The sequence below is a fragment of the Petromyzon marinus genome, chromosome 64, assembly GCF_048934315.1.
Source record: "Petromyzon marinus isolate PM22_M1 ecotype Great Lakes invasive population chromosome 64, UKy_Petmar_22M1.pri1.0, whole genome shotgun sequence".
Lineage (NCBI taxonomy): Eukaryota > Metazoa > Chordata > Hyperoartia > Petromyzontiformes > Petromyzontidae > Petromyzon > Petromyzon marinus.
In genome coordinates this window covers 14253494-14275183 of record NC_133730.1, presented here as the reverse complement: position 1 = coordinate 14275183, position 21690 = coordinate 14253494, and the positions used below count along the sequence as shown (strand labels likewise).

The following is a 21690-nucleotide window of genomic DNA, read 5'->3' as shown; positions in this document are numbered from 1 at the left end:
TTCCTTCTCCAGGAGGCAATTGTTTCTCTCTCTCACCTCCGTTATTTCTTCCGATGCGCTTTCTTAATCTCGCTTGCTGTGTGTCTCGACTCTATCATTCAACAAGGGCAAATTTTAAAATTTGCTTTTTTTTCCTCCACTGCTTTACCACTATACCTCCTGCGTGGGTACTCGGAGTTTCATCTAATGTACTATTTGATGGGTCGCTTCCACACAGCACAAAGGCGGTAGCTATCCGAACGGTAAATATTTCTTTCAATTTCGATAGATTCTCGAATTATTCTTGGCCAGCAGTAGCTAGTTTTGCACAGAACTTCAACATTAAAATCAACTGAGTGTCCTTGTTGGCACGTGTGCTCTGCTACTGCTGAACACGGGTGCCAACAAATAATACATTATTTAAATGCATGCCTATAAAGGGTACCATACTTCAATAGGGATTACCATTGGTACGGCTATTTTAATACACAATAGACAGGAAGGACAAGATCAAAATGCTCTCATTATGCACATGCATAATGTACGTTGACTCGGTAATCTCCCCCCCCCCCCCCCCACTTTGCGCGAGAGTGTCACAAATCTGGCTGTCGCCTGATGAAGCTAGTTGTAATTACTGGCAAAACGTCGTACTCCGATTATAAATGTTGTGGCTTGGCTCTCCAAAGTACCAGTGACGAATTGGCTTGTTCTGTTTCCGTGACAACCCTTACTAGTTGGCTGTATCGAGTGGTGGCGGGTTTTAACGACACGTTTATATATGTACGCGATCTAACCCAAAAAACACCTCTATGGATGATATTGGGCCCGAAAGCCTACGTGTTAAACCAAAATAAAAAAATATTTACAAAATAACAATAATTTCTAGTTTTCCTCATTCACATCGTGATTCGTATGAAAAGACATGAGATGATTGAGACATGTTAAATCATAAACTATTTATTAATATATATACAGATAGTCCTCGACTGCAATGTCCTTGTCCACAAGCAAACAGCGTTAGGATAGCAGCCTCCTTTAAAAGTCTGAGTAGATTTATATGCTGTAGAAGACAGTTGACGAATCCTCGCTGCTTGATTCCTCCTCGGATCCCTTCAGCAGTGAGTCGTCACCAGTCTTCTCTGCCTGCTCATTCTCCATGTGGCACCGCTGGGGTGGGTGCAATACGCCAGGAGACTCCTTATGCAGTGAGCAGCGAAGCAGGCCCATCTCTGCCTGCTCATCCTCAACGTGGAATTGAGGCGATGGCGGTGAGCTGGGGGCATCGGTGAGGAGGGTGTTACGGAGACGGCCCAGCTCTGCCTGCTGCAGAATCGTCTGTACGACGAAGCGCTCGCGGCGCATGCAGGCGCGCACATGGGATGGCGTGTCCGGGATGATGTATGCAATGCAGGCCTTCGTGAGTAACACCACGTGCTGCATACGTCCACACACAGGTAAAGGATTTTCAGTTTCAGGATTTGCATGTAAAGGGTGCTTACTAAATATAATATGGCAGCATCTCAAAGTGCTTTACATCTCAGGTCAACTATTCCGGGGACCTGCAGCCTAGGGATATTATATTGTTACGTCGTTTTTCCCAAATTAAATTAAGTCATTTGAGTAATTTTTGAACATTTGGCAAATTATACCGAGGCACTTTTTTTGAATTACTTAATGGATTTTTTACGTTCACTATGCAGCAGGCAACATTTATGATGTGCAGTTAATGCACCCACCGTATTCACCTGGGCAGCCGCAAATTACCGCAACAATCAGCAAACACTTACACTCGGCCATGTCACCACTACAAAGATTCCCTGTGTAGCCTTTCACAGACTGAGACAAGTGCATCTATGAAGGTTCGCACAGTGCCTGTGGGGGTGGTGTGCACGTTTATCTCGCCAGTGATGATTTTCACACACTTCATCAAGTACTAATTTTAAGACAGAATCAACTTAAAGGAAGCTCAACACTGGTTCTAATATTTTCCACTGTTGTTGGCTGTGGCCAGAAATAGTACTCCGGTCACACAGGATTGGTAGCGCAGTTCACAAACAACAACGCAGCCGCTCCCCTTCCCACAAGCACACATGCTTACGTGTGACAAATTGCATCAACAACATGAATCGTCTGCTGCATGATGAAAGTATTGTATTACCACTATTATTTGTGATCTCAGAAATACTGTGCAATTGTGAGGTGTAATAGCATTACTGGCATTATCTGTAATGACCCATTGACAATGATCACGGTTTGCTCTGCTGACCTTAACAACTGCTCACAGATGAGTCTATACGATGGTGCAGTAGTGTAAGGCTTTGCACACTAGACTTGCAATCCAGAGGTCACGGGTGTGAATTGATCTTTGGTCGTGGGAGTGTAAACAATGGTGAAAGTTTTTTTTTACATTCCACTGCCTCTATCCACCTAGCAGTGTAAATGGAATACATCCAGTCAATTGGTCGGCTGAGTTTGGTTCTGTCCAGTGTGGGAACTCCCACATCTTCCCAAGACGTCTGACCAGTGTGGAAGAGCAGTAAAAATACATCTTAAGGGTCTCTCTTGAGCTCCCTATAGCAGGAGCGCTTTTGCCATCAGTGACATGAGCAAGTAATTGGAGGGCTGTACCTTTATCTTTCAATGGGTTTATGAATGTGTGTGTGTCTGTGTGTGCATGTTGATGTGTACCTGCATGGCAATGACGAAGGCCAGCTTTGCCGTCAGTACTTGCCAGTACTGCTTGGTGACGGAGTAGGCTTGGGGATGATCCGGCGGGTAGCGATAACCTGGATACCTACACACGTACAACCACAAGCACGCATGGACTATATTGAGCAAAGTGCCTAGAAAGTAGAGTTGGCGCTAAATTGAACAAGTATGGTTGTGCACAAACGGTAAATGCGTTCACAGCCCTTAAAAAAATTCCGCTTCTGAAAGAGGGCCTTCCCACAACGTGCAGCTTGTGGGGGCTCTTTTGACAATGGTTCACGCTGGTCCATGCCAGGTTGGTGAAGGCAGGGAGTACAGATAATGGGAGAGCAATATAGCACAACTTTTAATTTTGCTGAACTACCCACTGCTGACAACCTAGCTCCACAGTCGCCTACTGCACCTGCATTGTGCATGGTGATCATCAATCTAAGCATGAACAAGGCTCAAGCCGGCTTGACTTCCGGAATCTAAGATCAGCTGTATTCGTGGTGATTTGATCATAGTCAAGTAAGGTTATATTAAATATCGATCAATATGGTTATATTGATTATAGTTGTGTATGCCAGCAATTCAAAAACGTTAGAGAAAAGGGTTGGTAGATCGCATCAATTTCTTAACTATCTGTGCTGAGGTGACCAGAAGATGGCTGTAGACCAAGTGGTTTCATGTCTGTGTGAACCTTTAAGCTTCATTTCAATATCATGGGTTCTCCAGGACCTCTTATTGCATCCCACATGCATAAAACCACCTTAAACTGGAATCCCAATGCACGGTCTGCCTGCAAAGGGATCTTGAGACTCAATTAAGCAGTCGTGGATCGATAGATAAATAAATAACATTACTCTTTAGCAAGGTAACAATGAGCTAGAATTTATATCAATCTATTATTATATTTCTCTAAGTGGGACTTTGGTTGTGAAGCCATCCCACCCGTACCCACTGCTCGCCCCCTCCAATTCCCCCCCCCCCACCCCCTTTACTGTCCCTGCCCACCACGCACACTCTTCCCCCAACCCTACCACAACCCCTTACTACCCAACTAAGCCAAACCCTGTGTCCACGGTAAGGGGCAGGGCATAAACAGAGGTGGGGCCTAGGGGAAGTGTGGGTCTTAAAAGGAAAGTCACGGAGTGAAAAGAGGAAGAGAACGAGCCTAATCAGGAAGGGGCGGAGCCAGGAGGACGCCACACCCAGAAGGATGTCGCATCTACCTGGACAACACACCCAGACATCAGTGCATCACATTTGCAGGGACGGCACCCCCGATAGCTGGGCATGACACTGAATGGCACAAACCTGCAGGTTGTGTGGATTGCCGGATCAAACCAGGCTGGCAGGATGTTGGGATAATTTTGCTCCTTGAAGTCGCTGATCTTGAAAATTGAAAAGCTGTCCTCCGTGTACCCATGCATTGTAGGCGAACCTGTGCCATACTCTGCTGAGTATCCATAATAATACACCAGGCGTGGGATGATGTCCGTTGTGAACGCCAAGATGCATGACTGTGGAATTAGCATACGGAGGCACAGCGATAGCGGTCACTTAGCATGCAATGATTTGACCAAGGCTTCTGAACATCTTACCTTGGCAATTACATTAATTTTCACAAATACAATTTGGGGGGTTGCTGCCAGAGTGAAATGGTTACCATATAAGGACTTGCAATCTGGCAGTCGTCAGTTCAGTCTCCTGACACAACAGTTGAAGCAATGGATCATTTTCTTAAATCTCCCCCACCTCTGTCCAATTAGCAATATAAATGGGTTCATCACTGTTTTAGCGCAGGTAATTCCACAACTTACAACATGTCTGGTCATCATGGAAGAGTAGGCCAAATACCGTGTAGAGGGGTTCTCTAGAGCTACCTTTAGTTGAGGCCCTTCTGCCAGCAGTGACATGAGCAAGCAATTGCAAGGCTTTACCTTTTGCGATTTTGGGAGAGAGTGGATAGGAGCGGTGGTGCAGTGATTCGTGCACTGCACTTTGAATTCAGCACACATGCAATTGACTTCCAGCTACGACTAACATCAGTGACAAGTGATACCCGAACCGCTCCTGGTCCCCCACTACACCTCTTCTCAAACCTGCCATGACCAGAATGGTGAAGTATGGTAAAAAGAACCCACACGGCTAACATGACATGTTATGTTGAGCGAGAAAGCGAGCGGACAATCTGGCGACTTACATTGGTGATTACAGAGAGGGTGGCAATGATACTCAGAATGTCGGCCCAGGCTCCAATTCCTCTTGCTCGCGAAACCACAGGCCTCCTCATCTTTGTTACGAGCTTCCACGCGTCGACCCGCACTTCGATGATGTTGTTCAGCAGTGCGAGCAATGGCGCAAGTGGAAATGATGCCACGAAGAGAGTGACAAACCCGAATTGGATAACTGGGGTATATTTTGAGAATGGGTAGGGGGGCAAGGATAGGATAATGAGTGAAACAGGATATAGACACACACTCTTAATGCTGTTATGTTGTGATTACTTTAAGCAAACAAAACATGTTTTCAATGCATTGAATGTGTTTTAGTCAAAGGAGACCCCAAAATATGATCACATTTTCGTATCATTTGTTCACAAATTATCGTGTCCATTACATTGGCCACTGAGATGCGACCAGCCACTACCATCTTTAATGCTCAGCTCTGGTTCACCTGGGTTTCTTTTGCACCATTTTCCACCACTAGGTGGCTATAATAACTAGATCACATCCTGTATTGAGGACTCCATTAACCGTACCACACATTTTTAGGCATATGCACTGTGGCTAAAATGCCAACAAATCACAGCAGTTAACCACAGTGGACATGATGCACAAGAGTTTTAAATAAATAGTAAGGGGGAGAAACGTCAACCCAAGCTGACCAATGTAGCTGCATTGGTTAGCAGACAAGAGGAGCAAATATGTGCTCCTATTGTTTCTAAAACTTAACTCCGTACATATGCACATACACGCATGCTCAAAGACAATTGTGTTACAGTATATCCATAGATTGGTGCCTATGGCCAAATCACCCAGTATGCGTCAGATTTAATCAGATCCCAGAAGTTAAGGAGAGCTGAGCCTGAAAATTGGTTGGATGGGTGACCATGCAATAGTTATTGTGGGGTTGTGAGCAGCATAGGACAGTGCAGCAAATTACATTGTTGTATTGTACATCTAAGCTCTTACATCTGTGCTCCCTGCCTTCAACAACCCGAAGTGTGGGTAATTTCCCTCCCACAACAATGTCCGACAGATACACAGGGGCCGTACACACATGCCTATATAGTCAAATGATACCCAATTGTGTGTTTTTTTATAATAAAGTAAAACGCGTTGACTCCATAGTGTGATCCTCTGAGCTCATTGTACCCATCTCGAGGTATTCATCAAAGAGTCCAAGTGGGCTCTGGGGCTGTAGGTCCATGTCTTGCTCCCAGCGCGTGTAGACAGCCTCAGGCCTTAGCTTGGCCCGACGCTGGGCCCACCAATTGCTGAACCATCTGGGGAATTGTGGAGGGAGGTACGCATGTGCAGACACAGAGACACCCTTACACACGTGCATATCCATTTGTTCATCAACACTAGGTTTGCTATTTCATAGCTTTCCACTGCGTTTTCAGGTTGTATCATGTGAATATCCCAAGCACGTGGAGCGAAACGTCAAGACATGCCAAACAATATGCGGTATGACACAAAACATGTCAGAGAGCTGTACAAAACAACTGCTAAAACCTAAGTAGTAGCTGTTTTTCATTTAGCCCGTTGTCAATCCACTACACTCTTTCAGTCATGGGAGTTGCTTGTCTAATATTATGAAACTATGTACGAAGCGTCTGATCGGAATATCGCATGATACTAACGAGGTGAACTTTGTCCACTTGACTGGTGTTCACTGCTTAACCAGTGCACACTGCTAACAAGCTGTCGACCCGACTTTTCGCTGAATGCGTTTTCACACAACACATTTGCATTGTAACATGGTTCTTATATTTGGGAAAACTTTTCACACAACGTGGAACGTGTCCATTATAATGTTGAATGCACACTGTTAAAACGCCGAACGCGGCCATTATAATGCTTTCCTGAGCAGTCGACGATGAACGACTGTCTTGAGTTGCGCGGCTGAGCAGTTTGATACAGGATGCCGAATGATACAGTAACACGGCAGCCTAGCCTGAGTTGTTTATCCCACTTTGGAATGACTGCAGGTTGAATGTACTGTGAAAATGTGATAACTCAGTAATTCCTTGCTTTGCGCGTTTTTTACTTCAGGCGGAAATTTTCAGGAACGCATCTACCGCGTTACACGAGGAAACGCCGTAATCAGACTTCACAGCTTTCATGTGTTCATGCGATACTTACGGGATGATGACCTCCTGAAAATTGCCAACCATCTGCTTCACTACCATGATGACAGTGAGTTGAGAAGTCAGTTCAAAGAGACAGCCGTTTGGGGGACACTGGAGGGGGGATGGGGTGGAGAATAGATTCAGGTTAAACACTGAAGATATGAAATATTGGGTAATACATATATGGATACCACACATCATTTCTAATGATCCTCTCACATTCTTCTCTTCAGTCAATTGCACACTGCAAAAGTGACGGCTCCATATGTTAGAGGGGACAGTGATTAAGAATATCAATATTCTCCAGATTATAAGAAACACTTTCCCCCTCCCCCTCATGTATTTTAAATAAAGAAAATGGTGGCGCATCTGATAATGTTTTGTTTGTTGTCCTTCCCCCACACATCCGATGCAGACTGTGTACGGTGCAAAATAAGTTCAACACACAACATGCATACTGCAGTTGGTGTTTAGTATCAGGTGAGTTTAATTCCAGAGCATCGTCTAGTAAATATAATAATCGTAAAACATGAAATTAAGTTGGTAGAAAACACAGAGGCACTTAAATAATAAGCTCTATTCTTTATCCTTTATGTGTATTGTTTTTGAGAGGATATCAATCAATGAATCGCCCTCGTGACGATTTTCTGCAAATCTGCAGCAGAAGAAGTAGGCACCTTAATATAACACCAAATATACTCATAATAATCATCTCATGTGTCAACAAGTCTGCCTTCAAACAGAAACATGAGCAACAGGGGCACATTTTGGGCAATGGACTTTCTTCCGAGCATAGACTGCAAATACTCAGGGTGACTCTGAATGGCAATTATGTAAATGTTAAACTACGTGTCATTAACACTGTCTTAATGACATTGATTTAACGTGTGCACAACGCAATGCTGCTTAATTCCTTACTCCAGAATTGGTTCTTGATATATTACGGGGCCGTTCTCTAACACAACGTGCTCCACTGCGCCACAGTGAGTCATAGGTAGTGGCTAAATATATCCTTGAGGGGGTCTGAAATACTGTACATTTTTAAGGATGATCAAATATATAATTTTAAATAAATGGCGTTTGATAAATACGGTATATAATTGAAAATGTCCAATGAGAGACCACAAGGGTAGTACTTGCAAAGTATGTGATAAACTAACACCCTCAAGTTAACTGGGTTACCAATTGCATCAGTCTAACACGTGTTCTGCTCGTGGTGACCTCGTGCTCTCTCAAGTCTGGTTTCGAAAACTTTTTTACTCCGGAGACTGTGTTAATGCTAGAGCTGGTGACCAGGTGTGAAGACAATGAGGCATTTTAGAGTTCCAAAAGAAAGAGTCCTTATTTCGACATTTCACCAACAGCACGGTGTGAAGACAATTGTTGGGAAAAATATCAACTACAAAAGTAAAACATAAAAATGTTGTACAAACAGCATAGAAAAGACAGGGCCAACCCCTCAGATCTACACACCTCCTCGATTCTCCATTTTCCAAAGTAAGTGTAGCTTCCGGGGAAGCCGATGAATTTCCCTTTGAAAAATGCAATGTAGAAAGACGCCGAGTAGAAGTTGACGAACTGAAATAAGAATTTCTTGAACGTCAGCCGATACTCATATTCTCCTTGCGTCTTGGGCATCTCTGTGGGTATGATACAAAGGCACACAGGGACACAGACATCAAACAGGGCAATCGGTTTTGATGTTACTTACATAGTTTCTGGCACACAGGCTACGAAAAGCCACTGATAATGATGCCGCATTGAGGAATAGCAACATTTCACAATGTGACGTGCTTTGATATCCATTAAAATGAATTTGAAGATCAAAAGTGAATTTCAAAGATGTTGCTGGGGAATGAGTGACAGTGGACAAGTTGTTTACCAGGTGTTGTTCACCACATTCACCCTGTGGAGTGTCCTTCAGTCTCCATTTGCAATTAAGCCATTTACACTGTCCGTATGATGTCTGAAAGCCAGTGCACTTGATTTTCAAATATCTTTAAGGTGTATTAAATTTCGATTTAAAGCTTTCATGACTGCAAGGATTCATTTTCTTTGGTTCTTTCGGTAAAGTCACGTAGAATGAGAATAAAATAATAAATTGATAAAATAAAATAACACAATAATATTCTCACGACACTTCGGCCACAACACAAGCGGCCTTCATCAGGTGAAGGGACGAGACTGTCTGGAGGACAGCGCTAATTATCATGGGTCACCTTTCAGAGGGGGTGCAGGCTTCAGCAGGATAAATTACTAATAAAGGGCTCAGTAGCGGGCAACATGACCAACACAAGCAGAGAGCTGTTTGCTGGCTAGAAGGTAGCAATGCAGCAGTGAGGGTCAGCCCACAATTACATTCAGTGATTCAATGGATCGAGAGGTGAAATCAGAGCGCTAAGTTGGCACCATTGAGATCCTGGGTTTAAATCCAGGCAGCAACCTCTGGTAACATGTGTTCTCAAGTGCAGTAAATTAATGGCTTCAGGACTATTACTAATGATGGCATTACATCTGTAACATACACCATTTGGTTCATCACTTAATTTGGTGAAATTTTAGTTGTGAGAATGAGCAATTTGACTGTTACGAGATTAACATTATATTCCGTAGCAGTGTGGATTGAAAAGTGCTTCCCTCTAATGTGTGAACCAGAGTTCACTTGAATGAAGGGTCTCAGAGGTAGCTCACTTCAAGGGCCATTTCATGACATTAAGGGTTGCACTGGTCTACAAGAGATCCCATTGGATACTTCATCTCAAGACACGATTCTGATAGCCCAATCGGAATGAAACTGGAGGAAAAATTTAACAGAGTTCTGACAAAAACAGGCAGTAGTTGAACAAGTGATTGGATGATGCACTGATGCTGCTATTCATGGCCTCATGGTGCAAGGTTAAAATCATGATGACATTTTACAGCGACAATATTTACCATGCACAACATTTATCCAATCTTCAAATTTACATGTGTTCTCTGGTGGCGTATAATAAAATAAACATATGCAAACCGTGATGGTGATGACACCTACCCAGATCAGTGAGGACGAGGGCCAGCTTGTCGTAACCTTTGTTGAGTAGTAATATGATTACGATGTTGAGGATGGAGGCCGTGATGGTGGTAACCATATCAGGTGTGAGTAGGGCACCGATCACCTTGATCTTGGTCACATGATTGGGGATACTCGAGGAGAGTATGCCAAAGATGGACAGGCGGTAAACAACCACACCCAAAATTGCAGCAAGAATCAGGAGGATCTGCCAGTAACACAAGAAACACAGAGGTGGGTGAGATTTACAGTCTTGTAGCTCTTTTCCACTGTATAACCAAGCCGTGAGTTAGCTGTGCCAAGCTAGCCTGGTGTGACTCAGGAGGTGCCAGTTCGTTTGTCTACTGCAGAACCAAATGACTGGCAAAACGTTGTACTCAGATTGTAGATATTGTGGATTTGCTGTACTAGTAACGAATTGGCATGTTCTGTTTACGTGAACAACTTTACTAATTGGCTGTGTCGGGTGGTGGTGGGTTTCATGGCATATATTTACGCGATCTAACCCAAAAAAAAATATTATGGATGATATTGGTCGCGAAAAGCTTACATGTTAAACAGAACCTGAGCTGTTTCGCTAACATCACACACAATGAACGTGTAATGGTAACGTCACTTGGTCAAATGTAGAAAATGATGCAATGTTATGAAAGGAATTACTATCCCTGGCCCTGCTAGACCTCGAGCCAGGTTCAGATGTGAAGTTGAGACCAAAAGCTACAAGGCCAAGGTGAGGCCAAGGCGGCAGCTTTTTAGGCCACAATCAGTGTCAAGGTCACTCAAGGTTGGGTGCGCTAGTATGAGGCCAGTGTCAAGGTCGGTACCTCTAAGAAACCTCCTCGGACTGAGGCCACACACTCAAGGCCAAGGAGCTGAGGACATGTTTTTCATCTGGCCTTAAGGCCGAGTACTGGTCTCGAGAAACCCAAATCGAGGTTGACAGGAGCAGGTGGATAACATGATATGGCTCATGAGGTATTCATTGCCTTGGGGCAGCAGTAGATATTTCAGGTGATTGGATTGACAAAGGGCTGTAAGTTATATGATTATGCATGTATCTATACCCCCACTTGTAATCACTCAATGGATCACACAGGAGGAACAACATAGTTTGAGAGCGATTCTGACTGGGGGAGCAGCGTGTGGAGGTTGGGATTGGGTCAAGTAAAAATATATATGTATAACCCGTATATGAATCAACTGCTGGATGGTGGCCTCCCCAAACCTGTGCAGGTTGTCAGGGTTATTTTCCCATACTTCACCATGCACACCAGTACAGGTTGGTAAAGGATGGAAGCATGAGAATGCAGTTCTCTGTTGGCCACAAGGTAGCTCTGCAGCAGCCTACAGTCCATTTTGTGCATGATGGTTACCGATTCGTGCAGTACCCAGGCTCAAAACCTGCTTCGCCTCCAAGATGAGGCACATAGCAGGTGACTTGACCATAGCTCACTGGATCAGGAGAAGGGGTTCAATGTTGCTGTTGAGTTGGCGGACTCACCCAGAACAACACCATGATCCCAGAGAGGCAGTAACGGAACCTCAGTATCCTCTTAGGCATATGAGGCTCCTCCTCCTGCACTCACAATGCACGGACATAGACGGAAAAGCATTTGTATATAGATTAGTCTGTAGGAGTGACCAATGTTAGTGTGAGCCGTTAAGGTTGACTGATGAACCATTATTTGTTTTCCCCACTACTAGTTAAGCATGCGATGATATAAAGGAATGGATTTGATGGTTCTGATGTCTGAGAGTTGAGCTGGCAGCGCTGAGATTCATTGGCTTGAATCCAGGCAGCTGCCTACAATTAAACTAAGTAGTAAGCCGATCAGCCTGGTCACCAATATTACATTTGTTTCTTTTCTTAATTTGGCCAAATTTCACCTTTCAGAATAAAAAAAGATTAGTTTGACCATCATGAACATTTCTTTGTAGCAGGGCTGATGGGAAAGGGACACCCTCTAGTGTGTGTTCACTTGAAGGGATCTTAGAAGTAATTATGTAACATCTGCTTGAGCAAACCTTTCCATAACATAGAGTTCCAAATGGACATTGTTTCATAACGATTCCGATAGTACAATCGGGATAATATTGGGAGGAAAACAAAATTGAGCAAAGGCCAACAAATATGTTAGAAGAAAAACTAGGAAAACAGTGAACAGTTAGACATGCAACATTACAAAACAGAGGTGTGTGTGTGCAATGAGGTAGTCGCCGTGGTGACAGCAAAAAGCATTACCATGGTGATGATGTTACATTTCGTGGTCGTGCAGCGAGCCAGGTACTCGGGCCGGATGGGGTCTCCTTCCTCCGCCGCTGCCGTCAGGTCCCAGCGGTACGCGAGCGATGCCTGGCGACGCTTCCAAAATTCCAGGAACACCGTGGCTGTTGCGACACACCACACGGGGAGGATTTACTTAGAAAAGTAATTTCACTATCGATTGCTCAAGGGTTCAAAGGTTACCTAATGTAGTCTGTTAAATGTAATGTTCAAAGTAACTTCATTAGTACTTTTTTTTCTTTCATAAATACCTTTATTGGCTTTTTTTGGTACATTGCCACAATTTTATCCCACTTGCACTGAGTGGCATGGCATGAGATTGAGTTTTCCTTTGGATCTATAACAGAGCAGTGCTGCTCTTCGTGTTACAAAACGTTACACAAAAGTGAATGTCACAGAGCTACCTCTGTGATCTCTGGTCCACACAGTAGGGGTAGCTCTTTCCCAAATGCTTTGCCACGGAGAGGAGCGTTTGTTACGTGATAGTCAAGCTAACATTTTTATTCTCAGAGCTGGAATGTAGCCTAATTAAGTACAGAACCAACTTTAACATTATAGATTTTTTGTATTTGTTGTGCAGATATCGGTGACTGAGTTGAGACCATCATTTTGCTATAATTGAGAAACTGGTTTAATCGCAGGTGGCCACTTTCATTTCAACACAGAATCTCAGCGGCGGCAACGCAGCACTCTGAACTCTGAGCCACCTGGCCACTTTGCATTTTTCATGGAATCGCCTTGGGGTACCGCATTCGTTGCTTGTTGCAGAGGTTCGTGGTTCAAATTATGTGGCTGCCCTGATTAATATTGCCCGTGTATTAATTACACAAAAATACACACCATCTGCTTCACAGTGGACATTAAAGATTATCGGTTATCATTCGTAAGAGTAGGACAATGTGTGCAAGTCATGGTCCAAATTTGCCCTCATTGAGCAGTGGGTTCATAATAGGACTGTCAGGATCACTGCATACGAACATTGCAAGACATGATGGTACTGTATATGGTTGTACGTATGTATGTTGAACTTCTTTAACACTGTATGTGGCCAAATGTGCTCATCATCATTGCACACATGTTGATACTTGTCACTGTGTCTGGACAATGTGTGCCAATGCTTAGCATCACTTACCCCAAAGTCCCATGAAAACTGCGAAGAATATGGTGACCGGATTTTCATACATGTGTGAAGTCTGCAACGGCACAATCAGAGGTGTTAGTCACAATTAAACCTTAAATCTTAGCATCCACGTCTTTTCAATATCAACAGCAGGAAAGTAATGATGCATCGATTGATTTTTAAGTTAAAATAGATTAATCACTCATGAAACATCCATTAAATTGTGGAGATGACAATGCTCTACAATGTCTGATATTATAGCGCTATTCATGTATCAAACAAATCTGTATAAATGTGACAGAAAGAGCAAAATAAGCAATGGGCAGTTCCATGATTGTGGACATACATTTCTGACACTTTAAAGTGAATAATCATTATTTCGGCATGACATGTCAACTAATTAGCACTGAAATTCAGATTTCAAAATACTTTGTCCACTTGTATTGATCGTGGAGAAATACTCATGAAATACATCGTGTCGGATTTACTCAGACAAAGTAACTTTTGCACTCCCGCTGGGATGTGACGATGCATTCATTTTCATGTATTTGTCTAACCATCGACTTAGTCCATTAAAATGCCCTATTTGCTAAAACTATAACTAACTACCTTAAAAATGATCACACGTGTATTATTAGTATAAAAAATTTTAACACCCACACGAATGGCAGCATAGTGTTTAGCATGATGTGCTGCAATCTAGTGATCATGGTTAATGTTAATGATACAATCTCAGCAACGTGAGTTGGCTTTGTGATAATGATGCACAGCACCAAAAACCAATAAGTATCCTTATTTAGAGGGAACATCGATGGTGTATTTGTGTGATACCTTCGCAGTCTCGCAGGTATCATTTAGCCTCCAAAAGGTGCATTTTTGGTCACACTGGGGACACATGACCAGGGATCCTCCGATGGTGTTGTTGCATATTTCTCCACTGCACACATAGACACGCACGAACATAAACACACTAATGGGCATAGTACACTTGGATGAGAAATATAATTTGCCTAAAGGTCATGCCACCTTTGAATGTGTCATACCCTCCCTTTAAACAAAGTCAGACTAAATTATGGGTTCCAACATCAAGCATTTTCCAAAGTAAAATGTATTTGCTGATTTCGATTTAAAGCTTTCGTGACTGCAATGATTCATCTTCTTTGGTTCTTTCGGTAAAGTCACGTAGAATGAGAATAAAATAATAAATTGATAAAATAAAATAACACAACAATATTCTCACGACGTTTCGGCCACAACACAAGCGGCCTTCATCAGGTGAAGGGACGAGACTGTCTGGTAGGACAGCGCTGGAGTGAAAGAGCCACGTTCAGATCACGGCCTTTAAGCTGTGTGAGAGGAACAAAGCGCCTTGACAAAGGAATTAGCATATAATTTAGCATTGAAATGGCTGAATGATTAGCTTGTGACTGGTCACAGAAATAGCTATGTCAAAAGTTAAAGCATACACATCCGCAGAGGCACCCCTTGATAAAGGAATTAGCATAGAATTTAGCATTGAAATAGCTAAGTTAAAGCATACACATCCGCAGAGGCACCCCTTGACAATGGAATTAGCATAGAATTTAGCATTGAAATAGCTGAGTGATTAGCTTGTAACTGCTCACAGAAATAGCTACGTTAAAGTCAGAGCATACACATTCACCGAGGCACTTAGTACAAATCAAACAGGAGAATTTAGCATTGAAATAACTAGGTGAATTTAGCATTGAAATAACTGAGTGATTAGCTAGTGACTGGTCACAGAAATGACTATGTTGAAGTCAAGGCCTACACATCTGAGCTATTCACAGTACTATATAGTGAACCAATAAAAAACTAAAATATAAATTACCTTAATGTTATCAATAAACTCTATATTCTCCAATCAGCTAAGCTACCAACAATAAGTCGTTATATATCACAATGCTATATGGCGAAAAAATGGGTGGATTCTTACCCTCAACTTTAGCACCACGGATAGCTACGGGCCCCGTTCAGACGGACGAGTTCGTCCATGGTCGGAACAGAGGAGGGGGAGAGAGACAGCTGCGAGGCGCTATTATACTCCATGTTGTAAAACCATACCATTAACCATGGTGTGAGAGGTATTAAGAGTCAATGCTGGCGAAAGAGCTGCGGTCTGAAGGTCATCGTAAAAATACAATTAATTAAGAACAGAAATGGTTTAAAACATCTTTCCAGTAGTTACTAAGCCAGAATCCATCTTCTCAGTTGAAATTGTCTCTGTGCTTGTATATGTGAATGGCCTCATGAACGAATCTCTCATGGTAGCCGGTTGGTTTGCAAAGAACCTCCGTCTTGGAGAAGTCAATGTCATGTGAGCCCACTGAATTATAACAGTGATCTGCCACGGCAGAGGAGTTCGTCCTACCGTGTTTCAAGTCTGCTTTATGTTCGCGGATGCGGTCCGAGATATGTCTTTTGGTTTCTCCAATGTAGCTACTACCACAGAGGCACTTTAGTTTGTAAACGCCCGGGTATTGTATGTCTGGAACAGCATCTTTTACAGATGGAACTAAATCACGGATTTTATGTACTGTGTTGAATCGGACCTGGATCTTGTGTTTATTCAGGATTTTGGAGATCTTTTTAGTGACCCCTGCAATGTAGGGTAAGGTGATGGTTTTGAGTGGCTCCACAAGAGGATCCTTCTTCATGACTGGAGTGATGGCTTTGCGGATTGTGTAGTCGGAGTAGCCATTAGCCCTGAGAGCCTGGTGTACGTGCTTGAGTTCACTGGTAATGTGTTCCTGGTCGGAAATGCATTGGGCTCTATGGTATAGAGTCTTGATGAGGGAGTTCTTCTGGAATGGATGGTGGTGGGAATCCGGTTTCAAGTAAGCATCTGTATGGGTAGCTTTCCTGTAGACAGAGTGGCTCATTGAACCATCATGTCTCCTTTTAATTAAGACATCCAAAAAGGGTAGTTTGCCATCTTTTTCGACCTCCATGGTAAATCTGATTGCTGGGTGTATGGAATTGATGTGGTTGCGGAATTGGTCTAGAGCAGGCTGGCCATGTGGCCAGATGACAAAGGTGTCATCAACGTACCTCTTCCATAAGGTCGGGCGTAGAGTGGTAGTCTGGATGGCGTCAGTTTCAAATTTTTCCATGAATACGTTGGCTACAACCGGAGATAGGGGGGAGCCCATTGGGGTGCCCTCAGTTTGTTTGTAGAAAGTTCCATTCCAGGTGAAGTATGTGTTGGTTAAGCAATGTCTCACCAGGGGGGGTACATCAGTATGCAGTCCTTGATGAACCAGGTCTTCAATGATAGCGATGGTGTCAGGTACCGGGACTTTGGTGAAGAAGGACACCACATCAAAACTGACAAGCAGGTCGATTGGGGACAGGGAAATGCCTTTGATTGTTGATACCAGGTGAGTAGAATTTAGTACCGCAGAGGTGGTTTTTCCAGTGAAAGGTCGCAGTATATCAGCAAGAAAACGTGCCAGTTTGTAGGTGGGGGAGTTGATAGTAGAGACGATGGGACGAAGGGGTGTATCTTCTTTGTGTATCTTTGGAAGGCCATATAATCTTGGTGGTCTGGCAGCAGAGGGTTTCAACGAGAACTGTTTGATCTCATCAATTAATGCTGTTGAATCAGAGATGATTTTGTTCGTTTTGGTGACCAGGCTGTTGGTGGGATCTCTTTTTATTTTTGTATAGCTGCCATCGTTGAGTAGTTCTCAACGATGGCAGCTACTATCAACTCCCCCACCTACAAACTGGCACGTTTTCTTATTGGTTCACTATATAGTACTGTGAATAGCTCAGATGTGTAGGCCTTGACTTCAACATAGTCATTTCTGTGATCAGTCACTAGCTAATCACTCAGTTATTTCAATGCTAAATTCGCCTAGTTATTTCAATGCTAAATTCTCCTGTTTGATTTGTACTAAGTGCCTCGGTGAATGTGTATGCTCTGACTTTAACGTAGCTATTTCTGTGAGCAGTTACAAGCTAATCACTCAGCTATTTCAATGCTAAATTCTATGCTAATTCCTTTTAACAATGGGTGCCTCTGCGGATGTGTATGCTTTAACTTTTAACATAGCTATTTCTGTGACCAGTCACAAGCTAATCATTCAGCCATTTCAATGCTAAATTATATGCTCATTCCTTTGTCAAGGTGCTTTGTTCCTCTCACACAGCTTAAAGGCCGTGATCTGAACGTGGCTCTTTCACTCCAGCGCTGTCCTACCAGACAGTCTCGTCCCTTCACCTGATGAAGGCCGCTTGTGTTGTGGCCGAAACGTCGTGAGAATATTATTGTGTTATTTTATTTTATCAATTTATTATTTTATTCTCATTCTACATGACTTTACCGAAAGAACCAAAGAAGGTATTTGCTGATGTTTAATTATAATTTTCGTTGATATCAGTGGTGTAACATCTCTATGTATTGATTTTCAGGGGTGTTTACAGCCCTTTTATCAATCGACTTCTGGCTGAGGGCCTCCCCACACCTCGTGGGTCATGAGGGCTATTTAATTCTAGTCATCCCACACTGGTCAGTACGGGTTGAATATGGGAAGCGAAGACTCCAGACACAGAGTACAGCAATGTATTTCCTGCACTTGCTCCCCGCTGTCCGTCATGCAGCTCCAAAGAGTCTATGTGTGTAAGTCGTATTATAAGGATACGTTTCACATTTAAACATTTTGGATTTGAATATTTTTTGCTTTTGATTTTCGGATTATTTACAATTCGTAAGAATGTACAATATATTCATGTGAACAAGAGTGACGAAACCCGATGCCACGTGATACGTGTCGTCGTGAGTGACGTCACAATGGGCGATGTCATGTTTTCTGAGCAATCCAAAACAATGTTTAATTTTCCCTGGATTGTCCGAAATATTGTAGCTAGGCTTGATTTTTTGGATTTACTTTTAGAAACAGAGACATTTGGAACATATATCCATATACAATATATTGAATGTACTATATTTGTACTGTATATGTATATAAACTGTATGAGATTGTATATATGTGCATATGTACTTTAATAGTGAAATGTTAAAGATGTGGCCCTGAAATTGCTTGCTCATGCCACTGCTGGTGGAAGGTCCTCCACTAAAGAATGCTCTAGATTGCCCCTCGAGATGATATTTGGCCTACTCGTCCATGATGGCCAGACGTCTTGGACACGGTGGGAGTACCCACATTTTACCCCATCACATCTGAACTGCCAATCATCTAACTGCGGTGTCTCCGTTTATACTGCTGAGCATATGTGGGATAACTGAAGAAACCTAGCCATTATTTCAGCTGCCATGCCAGGCGATCGCACTGGAAATCTATAAACTGCAATTCTAGAAATGTAACTATTACGCCATGGCAGCATCCCATGGGATTGTATATAAGTGTATATGTATGTCTATATGTACTTTACGTGTATATGTACTTGTGTATAGCCTTAGTAGGTGCTTGCTGATACTCATTGTTCAGTCTGTATTGCTATGCAGGAGATCTGTGTGAGTTCTACATCTGACACATGAGTGTATGTGTGTGTGTGTTTGTATGCATTTGTCTGTATGCATGTGTCGGGCCAGTACCTAGTGATGTCACGGTCATTGCTGAATACTCCAAAGAAAAAGGAGATCAGGCCGACGATTGCAGCGAAGATCAGCATCTTTGTGTAGAAGCCGAGCCATGCAAAATAGAGCCCCACTTGCTCCCCGAAGTATGACCTGTGCCGACAACATCACTCGCACACACAGCGCAAACATCACCAACCGCACATGGCACCAGTGGTGTAGCTATCGAATATGTAAGCAAGGACCATGGGCTGGAGGGAAATGTGAAGAGCAGGGAAGGCATGGGCAAATGCTATTCTGGAACTCCATTTCCCCAGCCGTCTGTGCTATCAACTCCCAGCTAGCATTCAAGTCCAGCCTTAGGACCTTTCTGGACAGGGCACGTCCCTAAGAGGTACGATGGCCTGTGGTCGAGACTAAGAATGATGTGGCAGTCAAGAGAAGGAATGCGTCTGAGAGGATGTGCACCACAGAGATTTAAGTAATGAAATCAGCATGTGTGCAGGAGCCACATGGATCGTTGCATCAAGAGACTGGGAGAGATGGCGAAGGCTTGGGGAAGTCTTCATCCAGCAGTGGATAGGGCATGAACTTACCGCACAAGGTCAAGAGGCTGCTCCTTGAAAGAGCGCCCGGCTCTCGCCCACTCCCGTCGCAGCGTGTTGCGGTCGCCCAGCGTGTTCGGGTTTTTGGTGGGATGAACAGACTCACTCTGACATGGGGAAAGCAATTGTTAGTCACAAACACTGCATGGACATTCACAAATTACCAGCTCCACCCCCCCAAAACTCTGCCGTGGTGCTGCTGTGGTGTAATGGTGTTGCACACTGCACTGGACTTGCAAAGTTAGAGGTCGCCCATTTGATTTCATGGGAACGACAGTTAAAACAATGACCACGTTTCTTAATCACGCTGCTTCTTCCCAGCAAGCAGTGTAAATGGGTGCACCCACAGTTAATCTATTGGTTGTTCACGTGTTGTGGGATGAAGTGTGGGTACTTCTAATTCTTCCAAAGACTTCTGTCCCACGTGAAATAGTCGGCCAAATACCCTTGAGAATGGCTCTCTAGAGTGCTCGTGGAGTCCTTTCCAATGCATGGATATTGAACTTCTTTTGCACCGTATGTAGCCAACCATGCAAATCAGAGGTGTGTTTAGTGAGCTGGGGAACCTGGACACCTATGCGGCGCATCTCTGTGGGACACTAATGTTAAGTATGTGGTAAGCTTTAGACTATGCTATAGCGTCCTATACAGGTGTGCAATTCAGGTGTCGTACCTGGGCCTCCCGTAGGGTGTCAGTGTGCCCTCCACCCCCTACCCCCCCAACAACTTACGTCATGCAGTGGATAGGCTGCAGTATAGCAGCCATTTTCAATCATTTGGTTGATATTTAATATGTTCGTGCTGTCTTGTGGCATGGGGTTTTGCAGCATGTAGTGGACCTGTGTGAGCACACATGACACACATGACAAACATAACATGCATGAAACATAGGGCTGGGTGGGTAAGCTATTATTGACTCACTCCACTCTGAAATGTTTCCCCCTCTCCAACCACCACCAGCCTACACAGTTATAATGGGCCCACAACTCTTATTGAGTCCCGACTCGGAAAGGTCCATAGAACACCCCAAAAACTGAAGCAGATATGTACCGATTTCAGCAAGTACAATATCCAGATTTCAAGGAGACATTTTATGCATGCTTTCCATGCACAAAGGCAATTTATTCAGAATACAATACTATCAAAACCCCAAATGCCCACAATATTGGCTTGACAGGATACCTGCTCACCAAGAACCATATCAACAGTAGTCTTTCATTCTTTTGTTGTGCAGGGGAGAGTGATTGAGGGGACGTGGTTATATAATGTGGGCAGGACTTACAAAGGGTGGGGCTGCTAGCTCACCATGTCTCCTGGTTAAGCATCCCAAAAATTTGGTAGCTTTCTCTACAGGGACACATATTACCACAACCCCTAAATCATAAATCCAGGCATTCTTAATAAACCATAATGATTTACACTTCTAACCACATGTCACTCAGAGATCGCAAGTTGCGATACAGAGCTGAAAACTTTAATTAAAATGATAAAAACACGACAAAACCCTATTAAATTAACATGTTTTTGCAAAAAAACCACCCCATTCTGGCATTATTTATACAGCATTATTGATACAAACGTACGATTTGGCTGCGTACGGCCGGTGGGATGAGGATGTCATGATCCTTTATAGGATAGATGTCCTGCTGCGAACGCCGGTAGGGTGCCGTGAAATAGTCCGGTTGTTTGGGCACGGCTCCCGGCTTCAGGTGGTGAATATTTCCCAGGTAGTGAAGAGGCCCACTGTCTGAGCCTGACACCTGGGGGAGGTCGCTCTCCTTGAGTGGCACCTGTTTGATTTTAAATGTATTAAACCCTTTGCCTCGAGCACATGGAATCATCATCAGCCAAAATCAGTCCACGAATGGATGAAGGTCTCCCCAAGTTGTTGCAATCTATACAAGTCCTATAATACAACAAGTCCGATAGTACAACAAGTCCTTTAATACAACAAGTCCTATAATACAACAAATCCTATAATACAACAAGTCCTATAATACAACGTTCTATACAAGTCCTATAATACAACAAGTCCTATA

At 43.4% G+C, this 21690-nt stretch overlaps 1 protein-coding gene across 1 annotated transcript; it reads right to left on the bottom strand.

Annotated features, from left to right (window-relative positions):
* Positions 1 to 920: 920 nt before the first annotated feature.
* Positions 921 to 19798, bottom strand: LOC142906384 (anoctamin-5-like). The gene is made up of 15 exons (XM_076054041.1): positions 19788 to 19798; positions 19643 to 19756; positions 19065 to 19199; positions 14315 to 14420; positions 13496 to 13556; positions 12322 to 12467; positions 11581 to 11655; positions 10062 to 10287; positions 8504 to 8670; positions 7044 to 7141; positions 6051 to 6181; positions 4877 to 5082; positions 3988 to 4193; positions 2668 to 2773; positions 921 to 1413 (listed from the first exon to the last, which is right to left on the bottom strand). Exons 1-15 carry the CDS (start codon positions 19796 to 19798, stop codon positions 1033 to 1035), a joined length of 2169 nt encoding a protein of 722 aa, XP_075910156.1. The 3' UTR covers positions 921 to 1032.
* Positions 19799 to 21690: the final 1892 nt, after the last annotated feature.

What these genes read in the sequence shown, in the direction of transcription:
- LOC142906384 (XM_076054041.1), bottom strand. An exon ending in AATGACCGTGACATCACTAG is followed by an intron (nt 14,421 to 19,064) that starts GTACTGGCCCGA and finishes CTATGTGTGCAG; the next exon opens with TGGAGAAATATGCAACAACA. An exon ending in GGATCATGGTGTTGTTCTGG is followed by an intron (nt 10,288 to 11,580) that starts GTGAGTCCGCCA and finishes TGTTACTGGCAG; the next exon opens with ATCCTCCTGATTCTTGCTGC.